Genomic DNA, 13,605 nt, shown 5'->3' on the forward strand with positions numbered 1-13,605 from the left:
ATTAACAGCAGATATATAATTGAAACTTATTTCAAACATTAAAAACAAAATTAAATTAAATATTAAAATAAATATAAAATTTTTAGAAACTGAACTAGCATTCTATGCTTCAAACTATGTTCCACTTGTAGTCGAAAGCTTAAAAATTATCGAGAAAAAGAAAATCAAGATGGTGGTGTAAAATAATCTTCCTTCACTAATCTCACACGGTATAAAAGTCTAAATTTGTATAAAAAACAAATAATTTTGTTTGATAAAATTTTTAAATAAAATTATAATAGCACAGGTATCAATACAAAAAATGAGTTCAAATAATACAAAATATTGATGGTGGTTAATCCCAAAAGAGAGTTCAAGTAGCATTTTTTATTTCTTTATCAAGGATGAATTGTTTGAAGGTACCTTGATATTTTTTTTTTTAATTTGTGGAGTTGGTAGTTTGGCATGATTTTTTTTAATGAATCGAGACTAACACCCAATAGAAAAATAAATTACACTATAAGATGGGAAAAAGAGACTTCTCTCACATTGTCACTTATCAAAATGATAACATTATTGCAAGCAAGGCCTTAATTCCACACTAATTGTAATCCATAAAAAAATCCTAAAGTTCGGAGACCAATATTTGAAGACGACAAAAAATAATAACTTAGGAGTGAAATTCAAACTCGCGATCTTTAGGTGAGTACCATTTGAGCTATAGTTCGTTGGTGAAGGAAGATGAACTTATTAGGACTTGAAATGTAAAATGAATTAATTTTGTATTTCAAGCTTGCTCTTTCTATTAATCTAAATGCATAAATCTAATTGAATGATAGCACAAAATTCTTTATGCTATCGGTGCATTAAAACTAAACTCTTATTTTTACTAGTTTTGATAAGAAATGTTTTTAAGACACTCCATAAGGATACCATAAGTAGAAACTTTGAATGAACGTTAAAGATGAATGATAATTTATTCTCATTCTCTTTCATATTCAAACATAATCTTTCCAATTAGATGTACCACAATCCACAAACATTATGCATACAACTGAAAATTTAATTTTGATGTACTCTCAATGTAAAACAATTTTATACGTGTATTCAATTATATAATATCACATCAGGCCATCAGCAAAAGTAACTACTTTTTACCTTGACCGTAAATGGTCATCCAAAAGGACATGATTGCTGGACTGTATAAACTTTTATACTGTCAGTAATGCATCAAAATTAAACTCTACAATTAAATAGAAAATCAGGTACTTATTTAAAAAAGAATGTTACCCTTTTGTGTTCTCATAAGCTAAGAATATAGAGAAATAATTCATTAATAATGATTTTAAAAAATAATGTCACATTAATCATGAGACCATACACTAATATATAAAACATTACATTTGAACAAAAGATGGGGGAAAAAATTGGAACCTGAACAAATGGCTCCTCAGATCCACGCAAAAATTTCTCTGCAATTTATTTTCCAGAATTGCTCTTGGAAATGTTACATCATGATGATACAGGAATTCTCATTTTGCATGGAACATGCTGTTGACGGATTCATAACTGGGGACATTTATAACTGCGGCGATAAGAGGAAACATCTTGTTAATCGTTGGTTAAGACTCGAAGCGCCATAATTAAGTAATTAAATGAAAAACTAGTCAATCACCGTCGCCAAAGGATGCCATAGTCAAAGGAGAGGAAATAATCTTCTGAGCAATTTTGGTGATATCGTTCAACGTGATTTCATCAACTGCCTTCAAGAACAGCTCCACAGGCTTCCTGAAATGATCATAACAAGGTTCTTAAGTAACAATTTGCAGAGGGCTCATTACTAGTTAATAAAAATTCGTAGGGTGCAGAATTCGAAAGCGCAAGATGCGAGGTTTGTTGAGGTTAACAAAACTAAGAAGAAATTCTTGCTTACCTTTCTCCATAAGTCAAAATTTGCCTCCCTATATCTTCTGATGCAATCATCTGAAAAAGCAAAAAAAAAAAAAAAAAACAATGATTTTTTATTTTAAGCATACAAGAATCATATGAAATCTAACCAATCCCATCTCCCCTTCAGAATTGAAGATTAAAAAGAACAAGGCAAACACTCGCGAGGATTGCAACGGGTACTATAATCACATTTGTTTTAGTGGTCAACGAGGCAATGGTGGAGCTAAGCATGAATTTGTAATTAAAGCGGGCAATTCTCAAGGCTAAGAGGAAAATGAATTGTATCAAGGATTAAGAAATTAAAAGGGGAAAAAAGAAAAAAATAAACGAGAGGTTCGCCCTCTCAGAAGGGGACACAATGTGCCGCCCTTCGAAAATTTAAACAAGGGAGTCAAACCAAAAGAGAACCCCATTGCACAGTAGAGAAAGAGAGACCATACTCGAGATTCCAGATTCATTAGAACTGCAGACTTTGTGGATTTTTTGGCGCGGTCAAGCTGCACCTGTGTAACTGCCATGGCAAGAATCATAAATTTATTAGACAGAAATCAAGGTCCTTACCAATATACTACAGAAGCAAAAGAGAAAGAGAAGTAATACCTTGTCCAGGTGACGCAATCGCTAATAGTTCTTTGGCCGCTATATCCACAGATTTTGCCACAAACTCAGGGCTCTACACAAATTCGAGAGTCAATTAACCATTTCTTGGCTAATCTCTATAAGATAACTCCTTAATTTACTTATTAGATGAGAATCATGGGAATTGTCCATGCAGATGAATGCAAAGGAAGTTCAGAAAGAGTCTTACAGTGCTTGTGTAAATGCCGAAGAGTCCTGTGTTGTTGAAGATGCTGTTGAATGCAGAGCAGGAAAGAATTTGTTGGTGCTCATTCAACACGCGAAGGTCTGGATTGAATTGTACACACAATACAACTTTAAACATTAGAGAAGATATACCAAATATAAGGACTCAAGGGGAGCATAAGGTGTTGTAGTCATCTCAAATGGGAAAACATAGAACATTGTGATCAAGATAAATCATATCATAGAGCCATGGTTACTTGAGAGCTGGTACAGGGAACGCTATGCAGTTTGTTTCAGTATGAAATTATGCAATTTGTTACTTTTTGTGATTAAATTGCAGGTGTTCATTTTGAGAGAATTTGGTATACAAGTAAATGAAAGAATCAAGGCAACTATGGAACAAACTAAACTGTTAGCCAGAAGATATCGGTAAAACTTACATAGCCTTGAGTGCATCCCTTTCCCGGGCCCTCCTGCTGAGAATGATCCGCCCCCTCCCATAAGTGTCTGCATGATCAGAACTGTTATTTCCATATAAAATCATTTTTCCTTCTGTTTTTGAGAACTGAAGAAAAGAAGCAAAATCTGAAGGCATAGGACAAAATGAGCACCTGTAGAACAGTCAAAACTATGGCATCCTTCTCCTTTTGCCATCCACCGGGCACTTCAAAGGCAATCGCAACATGTGTAGCCTGCACTTGCAACATACCATAGTAGGTAAGTACAGATATGTCTTTTAAACGGGATAAATTAAACAGAATGATTAGATACAAGTAAATCTAAGTAGTATTCTATACCAAGTTACACATACCCCTGATTCACCCTGATGACGGAAGTCACCCCCAACATAGATAGATTTTGGTTCATGAGGTTGGGGAACATTTGGTAGATCAGCGAGAAGAGGCTCAGCAACAGACAGAAGTTCTTCATGGTCAACCCCAGATGCTGCAAGCACCATTCTAGGTGCTGTATAGTTTTCCTGATTTTCGCATTAGACAACAATCACATTCACATATAGATCACCAGAAGCCGAAAACCAACAATATTCAGTCAATATCAGAAAGGGTAAAAGATCTTTACAGCAACAAATTCCTCTAAAATTGAGCCATCCAGTCTGTTCAATGCTGTTTCAGGAGCCAAAAGAGGATTAGCCAATGCACCGGAATAACCAGCAGAGTGAATTGCTTCTAAGAGCAAGCCTTGGGGATTATTTGAAAGTTCTCCAAGCTCTGATTTCACCTTTTGGAGCTGTATCAATACATGGTTCGACAAATTCAGCAATGGCCAAAGTTGAACAATTAATCAACTTTTCACATCGGGATTACATATATAAAAGAAAGAGACTACATTATCAAAATGGAATGCTCTGGTTTTACCACAATTCCTGGGGTTCCCAGTGCACAAGAAAACTAGAAAGGAAATTATCCTATAGATTGCTAGCGCTAGCTCCTAGTTCAATTTTCCACCAACCAATTCATACTATGTTTAATTCCCCAAAAGGTCAAAACTAATCAGAAGTCAGAGCTAAAAAATATTCATTTCCAATCTCAGTGCATGAGTTGGTATAGTACTTAGTGTTAAATTCCATTCTCAATGCAATGGAGTCTAGTAAATTATGACAGCAAAATGAGAGAATTTGGGATTCAGATAAGTTGAAAATTCTCTATTTTGTGCAAAAAATTATTCTTTTGATCTGTTCTGGAAAGTAAGTAAAGTTATAGCAAGATGTAATAGGCTATCTCTGATGCAAGGATTGCATTCTCTCTAACTGTTCATACTTTGTAACTGAACCTAACTCACTCTAACAACCTATGACTTTACTAAATATTGATGTTACCATGCAAAAGGTGAGGTAGCTGTGTTAACTCAAACTTTCTCCGGAAGATGCCCTAACACTTGCAAGGAATAACATTGTCTTCGTTTTCATTTTTACTTGATAACTACATTGTCATTAAACTTGTAAAGAATAAATAAATAAATAAATACTATATAAACACTCACTCTTTTAGATGTCTCATTTTCTCATAATACATCATAGGAATACCTAAGCCTTAATTGTGGACAATAGAACAATGTCCATTTGCTGCATATACTGATGAATGACAGAATGAAACTGCTAACTAAGGGTGCTTGTTTGTTTCTTGTCTTCATTTTCAGATGCAGGACATGGGTAGCATCTCTAGTAATTAAATTTCAAAAGTACAAATTGAAAATGAAAATGAAAATGTGAAACAAACAAGACAGATACTTAACCTTACGAATTAAAAAGATTCAATCCTTTTGTAATCACAAAAATCAAATACCTCTTCATTGACCTCCCAGTTCAAGAAGACTGGGTTCCTTACACAATCAACCAGCAATTCCACCATTTGAGGAACATACGTCTTCAAAGCATCAAAAGTGTATCCCATTTGCTCCCGAGAAGCTGAGGCTCCTATATTGCCACCAATAGCTTCTACCTCCCTTACGATACGAAAATGACTACGGTTTATTGTGCTCTTGAAAGCCATTCGCTCGAGCAGGTGAGAAGCCCCACTATACAATGGTGCCTCATATATGGAACCACAGTCAAGGTATAATCCAATTGAGGCTGCATGGTTCTAATTAACAACCAAAATGAAAAACATAATCACTATGCTAACCAATCACCTCAAATAGACTATTATCACTCAAAGTAGCATTGTCATTGAACATATCAACATATTGGCCCCCATTCGTAAACCACCTTAGAATAAAAATACAGAGAAACCTGTATTGGTCTCCCGGGACAATATCCTTTTTTGTGCACTTACAAAACACAAGCAAAGAGAACTATAACTATGCGCATACCGGTGAGGTCTCCGAGGCTATTTTGAGACCATTATGGAGAGTTGTGATCTTGGTCTTGCTTGGCTCAACCAAATCCGGCAGTGGATCAGGGAGGGCTATGCCTCCAAGCGGAGTGTCAAGCGGAGGAAGTGGACTAGAACTCTCCCCTGTAAGCCAGCTGAACAATCCACCTGAGGAAGGCTTTGTAGCCACTGCAGTTGAAGTTGCAAACCTAGTGGCTCTCAAGTAGCTTCCATGGCCCTAATCACACACATTACAAGGTCCCATTTCATCACACAGCAACACACATAATGTTTGCAACAAAATTACCACACAAAAAATGAGCATTCCATTCCACTTTCACCAATTCGAATCTATATCACAAACAACAAGAGCTAAATTTTCTATTCCCCTATTTGTCACATGATTTCTAGCACGAAAAAAATAATCTAGGAATTGTCAAAATGGGCAACTATAAATTTAATGAATAAAATAAAAAAGCAAACAACTTTTCCAATATACAACCCCATCAAAAAAAAAATCAAAATCAATTTTTTTCATGTGGGTTTAGCTCAAATCAATTGAAAACTTCATTATTTGACTTGTGGTATTAAAAAAAAATAAATTAGAAAGAAGAAAGGAAATAGAGAGAGAAGCGTAGTAGAGAGTGACCTTGAGATGCCTCTTGAGTGAAGAAGATGCTGCTCTATACATGTTAAAAATGAGAAAACGCAATAAATCGCTAAAATCTAAAAGCAAATTGTTTTCGATGTTATATGAGAGTGTAAATCAGCAAATTCCGATGTTCCTACGAAGCAGCGGATCACAAAACCAGAAAACAAACACACAGAGGGGCTTTCGGTTCCAGATGACAAGACAATGGGGAATGGGTCAGGCCAAGTCATTTATGTTTTGTCAAGGCCCATTAAATTTTTAAAAGGTTAAATTCTTCGTAAACTTAGTTGGGCCACTTAGGCCCAATGAGGATAAAAGCTTTAAAATGACAAAAAAATAAAAGAATAAGACTCGGCAAAATTAGAAATGAAGTCAGTGTCCAAACAAAAAAAAAAAGAAATGAAGTCGTTAATTACATATTAATTAAAAATAGATGGTTGATTAAATTTGTTTAAATATATATTTTTTAAATATAACTATGTTGTGCATATATTTGTTACGGTCCGGTCCGGCTGGGTCATTATCCAACCCAACCCGATTAGCTGATTTAGCGGACCCCGTGCCCGGATTTCGATCCGGATACCTACCTCCTAGAAGGGACCTCTCCTATGGGACCCGCCCTACTGACAGGGTATATATGGAGAGGGTCCTACTCCTCCCCCACGATACGTCATTACCACCCTTACTCTCACTGCCATCTGTATCATTTCTAACTTGAGCGTTGGAGTATCATTGTAGATGGCTCTCCCCTCACATCACAGCGACTCGGGAGGTCGTCTGTCCGCACGTCCCGCTCACCGGACCCAGATCCAGGCCGGTTCCCACCTTCTCACCCAAGGAACGTCTCCGACCTGTCCGTCACACAAAGTCCCGAACATTATTAAAATTCAATTATTAATAAAAATATAAAATACATAATGAAAATATGTAAAATAATTAAATTGTTGTCAACACTTTACTCATTATTGGAGAAACCGAACTCATTTTTGAGGTTTTAATTATGCAAATTTAATAGAAATTAATAACATAAAATTATATTAGCTGTGTATACCACTAATTATTAGTGTATTATAGCATTGAATGTGTATTGCACTCTGCTAGCTCATAGTGCCATTCATAGCGCAATGGCCAGGTACACAGGCTTCACAGTTGGTCCTGTCAGTCATGCATATATTTCATTTGGGGCAACCAATTTGTGATTTGAAGCAAGTTTGTTTGATTTCATCACTGAACAAGATTGTAACATCTTATGGCTCAAATTTTGTGGAGAGGATAAATGAAAAGCAGAAGGTGGTGAACTCGTGATAACAGACAAAATGTGGGCAAGACTGTTATCTTCAACCAACCAACCTAGCTTCATCACATGAAACCAGGGTATTCATACACAAATGAGATATATACATAATTTTTGCTGTTTCTATTTAAACACATCATAGACTACTTTCTCTTTTTTCTTATAGTACACAACCAGTGCTGAAAACATGAGGATACTCGACCAGAGAAAACGAAATATAACAACACGAAATAGGAGCACTTGCTTGCCCAGCACCTAAAGGCCTAATTACATCATAAAAAAAGGGCAGCCCGTGGCAAGCATCTCGCGTTAACATAAGATTTGAGGAAGGGCCGCACCCAAAAGGTGTGATGTACGCAGCCTAACCTGATAATTATATTAGTGGCTGTTTCCATGGCTTGAACCTGTGACCTTGAGGTCACACGGAGACAACTCAACCATTGCATCATGGTATTCATGAGATCGGTGCACACAGTGCTCAAATAGTTTAGATTCTTTTCAATACCTTGGGAAAGACTGTGTAAATAACTTCTTTCAGATTCCTGCAACCCACAAGTGTCATCTTTTCTAGACCTTCATTTCCTAAAGTTTTTTCAGCTGTTTTTGGCACTATGCACATTCTGTAACCCAATTTGGCCACTGTGTATACCCTTTTCTCCATTCTAGGAACCTGCATCATCATCATCATCATCGTCATCGTCACATAAATAATACATAATCCAAATGCTAGTAAATTCTAATTAGCAAATGTTCATTCTCATGAAGCATCATTACCATGCGAAGCTCGCCACCAAGTCCAATTTCACCGATGAATGCAATTTCATTTGGTATTGGGACCTCCAAGAAACTGAGAAAAAGAAAAGGTACATCATAGATTGACACTAAAATCTAACAATAAGGGAAGGAGAAAAAAGGACATATTTCATTAACCTCTTGTGAGATTTAGTAAAATTCATCGTTACCTGACCTCTTTGGTGTTATGTTTATAAGGATGTTAAGTGTCACATTTTAGAAAATATAAATATATCACGTGTAATATTACTTATATCAACGCTGTAATTTTATAAATAGAAAGGAGGTAAGTGTAACCAAAATTTTGATTTTTTATCATACACTGCCAGAAAATTATTTCTCCAAGTCCAAGCAGCATGTACATCTAACTTCAATCATATGCTCCCGAATCCTCTTCACATGACATTTATCATTTTCAGATCAGCAAGTTTTAACACAGTTGAATAAAATTTAGAAATATAAACCTGCTACAAATCGCAGCTGCTATTGCAAGATCTCCTGCAGTCTCAGTAAGTGTCAACCCACTAACAACGTTCAAAAACACAGCCTGTTGTACAAAACAGAACTTGATCAGCACGAGTCAAGAAGAAAATAAGTAAAGCAGTTAAGTAAAAAAAAAATACAGATGAATGGCTTTAGAACTGGTCAAGGAAGAATGGCCAACAAACAAAAATATATATTGCATTTATAGATCAGCTTACATTTTCTTGTAGGCGAAGACCTGCTTGCTTTATAAGAACCTACATTTGAGTTATGAGACTATGATCAAGGAATTACTCTACACCTCTCAGCACTGAAGATTATATAATGGATACACAAAAGACTAAAAAGAAGATAATAAGATGATGATATGATACAAAAGCATGTCAATAAAATTTTGAACAACATACAGATATGATCATATCAGCTCTATTTGCATGGATCCCATTAACTTGCCTTGAACCCGTTGAGCCAGAAAGACAAAGTGCCTGCAACACGCATACAGAAATTTGCTTAAATCTCCAAAGAAAAAGATGTGTGAAAGAATTCTGATTTATGTATTATTATGTTCCAACTTCCAAGTATTTTCATGCAATGATACAGCGAATCGACAACTGAGCACCAAGAGCCTAACTCAATTTAGACTACTGGTACAATGTATATGGATTTAATCATGAATTTTATGTTTCATGCATTTGATTTCCTAGAAAATTTTACAAAGTGAAAACATCATCATTTCTAACAATTGCTTGCAATATATTCACAATAAAGGGCAGTGAAATTACCCACAACAGAAATAAAGGAAAATCACCTGAATTTCAATAAGGAATGTTCGGGAGCCATCCATTATCACAGCAACAGCTAGCCCCGCTAATATTTCCGAATCTAAATGTTGCTCACTGAGAAACATTTCACTCGCATTTGAAACAGCCTGAAGTCCTGAATGTGACATCTCAAAAACTCCAAGCTGACAACAAAGATCAAAAATAAATTTTTTGCTGCATCATCGTGACAAGAGAGTAAAGTAAATAATGCCAAAACCAAATAAGTAGAAGAAATTGGCATGATTACACAAAAAGATACCACTTCTCTATATGGTTAAAGAGGGGCAAATAAGGTACATATAAAGACATTACCAGAACGTACGAAAATAAACTAAAGAAAGAAGTCAATGCCAAGACATCTGTTCATAATATTACGTGTTGCAACTTGCAAACAGATATTTATTGAAGTTGTTGGTACTTAGAAATAAAGTCAGGGAAGATATGGTGGATCCACAACATAATTGTAGTGGTGTACCTCATCAGTGGATCCAAATCGATTTTTCACAGCTCGAAGCATACGATGGGTGGAGTACTTCTCCCCCTGAGGATTACAATGAGCAGTTAATATAGAGAAAATGAAGTGATTTCAGCAAGGTAACCATTCCATAAGTAACATGCGAAAAATGCATTAGGCAGTAAAAACAAAACTATGTGATTTTAGCTCAAAAATATACTCTCAAAATAATTTTGCAAAAGGATTAAGGGAATAGGATGAACCATGTCTTGCAACTGAACAATAACTTGGAATCTAAGTAAAAATATATAGTCAAAGTCTCAAAGAATATATGCGAATAAGAATTTGTCAACTATACAACGAAAGAAAGATACATCAAGGTACCAACTTCCATATACAGAACAACGTCTACAATATGCTCCAAGACACGAGGTCCAGCTATGTCTCCAGATTTAGTCACATGGCCAATCTAAAATATAGAACCAAAAAAAAAAAAAGCAAATTTGCAATGGTTAAGCCAACAATTCACATGCCACTTAAACAGGAAAGGTACAATGCATAAGTTTGATGAACATATGCTTGCTCACCAAAAGAACGGGGATGTTTGTTGTCTTTGCAAATCGCAGCAAAGCTGAAGTGCATTCTTTCACCTGTCACACACCTATGACATGTCATGTATCATGGTAACCGGCATGTCATTTCACCATATAAAAAGATATAGCCAATGCACATTTGACAGTTTTGGTAATATAGAGATTAAATGAATCTTGAGTAGGGATGATATGGTGTGAATGATAAAGTAGGCCATTCATCTTAGAAACAAAATGAACAAATCAAAGAATTTCAAGCAACAGAAAACCTATTAATTGTACCACAGATGTTATCCTTTTCAGTAAGATGCAAGTTAACAAGGAAATTTAGCAAGATAGATTCCCAACCTGCATAATCCCTCCAGGACTTCCCATTATTCCTTTCAAATAAACAGTTTGTATTGAATCAATAACCAGAGCCCGAGGAGCGAGATACTGAACTTTTTTCAATATATCCTGACACAATACAATAGCAAACAATACATCAATTAGACGCCTGTACAATGCTCTACTCTAGCCAATTAAAAGGCAAACAAAATTCTTGGTAGTATCAAGAAATTGTTAAAACCATGTTAAAAAAATAACACACAACTGATCCTTATGGTAAAAACAAGTCAGAAGAATCCAAGACAAATCACCTCAATATCATTACTTGAATATAAATAAATGTCTTCTGTAATGCCAAGGCGATCCGCCCTATTGCCTATTTGCTCAACACTCTGTCATAAATGAACAAATTATGATAAATAAAAGCTACATCAAAAAGTATTTTAAAGAATTAAACAACAGTTGTAAATCAGAGGATATACTACACTGTCCAAGTCAACGGTTTTTCTGTAGATTAATTATTATATTATTCACAGGCTTACTTTCTTCTACATTTAAATGAGGTTATTTTCCCCTAAATATCTAGTTTGAGAAATGAATAAGTTTTATAAAAGCCACACGAGATTTTTCAGGAACTTGAGATGATAATTAAGTTTACAATTTTGAAAACCACCAACAAGCAAAAGCCAAACCTCTTCACCAGAGACGTACACAACTGGAGATGCTTCGCTATCATTGCACTCTTCTGTGATCATTGCAGCAATCTGCAAGTTCAAGTGTCACAATTAAAGTAAGTGTCCATGGGGTTGGCCAAGTCTTCAAAAGAATGTTAGCCATCTAACTTGAAGATCCAGTTTCAGTGTTTCACTATCTGAAAAGTAATCCATACCTGCAGCAGCAGAGTACTTTTCCCGACACCAGGATCGCCACCAACTAAAGTCAAAGAGCCTTCAAACCCAACATTACAAAAGCAAAATTACTAAGCCATGAGTACTCTTGCAATATGGGTTTTCAGAAACTTTAATCACATAAGATATGGTAACCACTAGAACAATCAGCTGGAGAATTCATAACAGAATTTAAATAAGGAGCACAGGAAAAAGCAAAAGTAGTAACTCCTTGGAACTAGTCCTCACCCATCAAACATACAATCAAATCATGGCCAAGACAGAGAGTTTGTCTAAAGATAAGCATAAATATTGAATTGAACCTGGTACAAGGCCTCCACCAAGCACTCTAGAAACTTCATTTCCACAAGGACCATTTCTGAAATCAAAGCAAACCACAAAAAATATAACACTTGCCACATTGTTTCTTCAATGGTAAATTGCAAACAAATGATCCATTTAAAGCTTGTATCTTTTTGAAAGAACCTACAATGGAATCCTCCAATGAAGCTGATCAAGACCTCTATTGACCTCAGACAATCTCAATGGACGCAACTGAGTTTCTTCCTGGTGAGGTAGCCATGACCCAACAGCACCATCCATAACAGCAAAACCACTCACCTTGTTGTCACTTCCTTTGGTTTCATGAAACTCTTTCATGGTTCCAGCTTCACCACATGACCTGCACACACCCCACCATTGCCCTGCACTGTAGCCGCAATTGCTGCAAACCCAGTGAACCTTCTCCTTGGCCTTCTTCTTCTTCGGAGCGCCACCGATTCCCTGAACTGGGTTTGTGGCAAAGTCTTGAGCTTTGTGATCAGAAGAAGAGGGGTTTGCATTGGCGGTGAATGGGTGTTGTGGGTTGTGAAGGTGAAGGTGAAAGGTTGAATTTGGTGGAAATGATGATTGGTTTAAAGGAAGCAAATGGAAACGAGAGAAGAAGGGCACGGAAGCCATTTGGATTTGCATGGATTGAAGCTCGTCCAAATAAACCCTAGTGGAGGGTTTTAACTTTTGACTCTTGAGAGTTTCAGTTGAAAAAAATCAAATAGACATGAATTTTTTCACTTTTTTATTTTTGATATTGGGTTAGTGGTGGTGTATAACCGCACTATGGGGGTGCATTGGTGCAAGGTGCTTGACGGGAGTGTGGCACTTAGAAATCGTTGGGTCCGAATTTATGGTTCCCAAAAATTTTTTCCATCTTGCCAAGAAATTGTTGAGTCCGATTTCTTTGTGCAAAAGAAAAATCTGAACGTTAAGCATGAAATTGGTGGGTCCGATTTCCATGCACTGCCCTCCATGAACCACAAATCGGACGATCCAATTTGTATCCCTTTTCAGCTGCAGTAAATCGGACCGTTTGATTACTTCTCTTCACCTGAATGCCGTCACACCGATGTAAAATTCTCCATAGTTTCATAACCCAGCATTACACCACAGTCGGTGTCATATCAAAAAAAATTAGCCGAATTTTTTTCCTGACCAACAAAAAAAAAGACATGAATTTAAGCAAGTATTGTGACAATTATATTTCTTACATTTTAATCTCTTCTTGTCTAATAATCCTTTTATATATATTTGCAAAGCTACATGGAAAACATATTTTAGTAACTAAATTTAATTAAATTAATCAAATAATTTATTGACATAATAAAAGTTAATTAAAGATAAAGAATGAGACATATAAAAAAGACTTGATTAAATTTAATTATATATATTAGCGGTTCAACAGATA

At 35.8% G+C, this 13,605-nt stretch overlaps 2 protein-coding genes across 4 annotated transcripts; both read right to left on the minus strand.

Annotated features, from left to right (window-relative positions):
• On the minus strand, window positions 1,256-6,408 carry LOC107617738 (mitochondrial-processing peptidase subunit alpha). Its single transcript, XM_016319582.2, has 13 exons — window positions 6,214-6,408; window positions 5,563-5,802; window positions 5,037-5,333; window positions 3,814-3,981; window positions 3,545-3,712; window positions 3,345-3,425; window positions 3,174-3,240; window positions 2,738-2,835; window positions 2,530-2,602; window positions 2,370-2,440; window positions 1,913-1,962; window positions 1,655-1,767; window positions 1,256-1,564 (listed from the first exon to the last, which is right to left on the minus strand). The coding sequence occupies exons 1-13, from the start codon at window positions 6,253-6,255 to the stop codon at window positions 1,512-1,514; spliced, it is 1,521 nt and encodes a 506-aa protein (XP_016175068.1). The 5' UTR covers window positions 6,256-6,408; the 3' UTR covers window positions 1,256-1,511.
• On the minus strand, window positions 6,684-12,916 carry LOC107619377 (DNA repair protein RadA). 3 transcript variants are annotated; one of them, XM_021111673.1, is made up of 16 exons: window positions 12,355-12,447; window positions 12,114-12,243; window positions 11,867-11,925; window positions 11,670-11,741; window positions 11,289-11,369; window positions 10,999-11,106; window positions 10,648-10,710; window positions 10,449-10,529; window positions 10,082-10,147; window positions 9,594-9,749; window positions 9,193-9,270; window positions 9,004-9,042; window positions 8,767-8,849; window positions 8,285-8,357; window positions 8,016-8,180; window positions 6,684-7,067 (listed from the first exon to the last, which is right to left on the minus strand). In XM_021111673.1, exons 2-16 carry the CDS (start codon window positions 12,169-12,171, stop codon window positions 7,011-7,013), a joined length of 1,239 nt encoding a protein of 412 aa, XP_020967332.1. In that variant the 5' UTR covers window positions 12,172-12,243; window positions 12,355-12,447; the 3' UTR covers window positions 6,684-7,010. The 3 variants fall into 3 exon arrangements, with proteins under 3 accessions (XP_020967332.1, XP_020967331.1, XP_016177137.1); XM_021111672.1 differs by having other exon boundaries at window positions 6,690-7,067; window positions 12,188-12,243; window positions 12,355-12,916; XM_016321651.2 differs by lacking the exon at window positions 6,684-7,067 and adding an exon at window positions 7,522-7,921 and having other exon boundaries at window positions 12,188-12,243; window positions 12,355-12,915.

Source organism: Arachis ipaensis, chromosome B09 (assembly GCF_000816755.2).
Source record: "Arachis ipaensis cultivar K30076 chromosome B09, Araip1.1, whole genome shotgun sequence".
Lineage (NCBI taxonomy): Eukaryota > Viridiplantae > Streptophyta > Magnoliopsida > Fabales > Fabaceae > Arachis > Arachis ipaensis.

Coding starts and splice junctions, on each gene's coding strand:
- LOC107617738 (XM_016319582.2), bottom strand. CDS start 6,255: ATGTATAGAGCAGCATCTTCTTCACTCAAGAGGCATCTCAAG. Junction 5,334..5,562: donor TAGCCTCGGAGACCTCACCG/GTATGCGCATAG, acceptor GTTGTTAATTAG/AACCATGCAGCCTCAATTGG. Junction 3,241..3,344: donor TAGTTTTGACTGTTCTACAG/GTGCTCATTTTG, acceptor CTGATCATGCAG/ACACTTATGGGAGGGGGCGG.
- LOC107619377 (XM_021111672.1), bottom strand. CDS start 12,836: ATGCAAATCCAAATGGCTTCCGTGCCCTTCTTCTCTCGTTTCCATTTG. Junction 12,244..12,354: donor CTTCATTGGAGGATTCCATT/GTAGGTTCTTTC, acceptor CTTTGATTTCAG/AAATGGTCCTTGTGGAAATG. Junction 11,370..11,669: donor TGTACGTCTCTGGTGAAGAG/GTTTGGCTTTTG, acceptor CATTTATGACAG/AGTGTTGAGCAAATAGGCAA.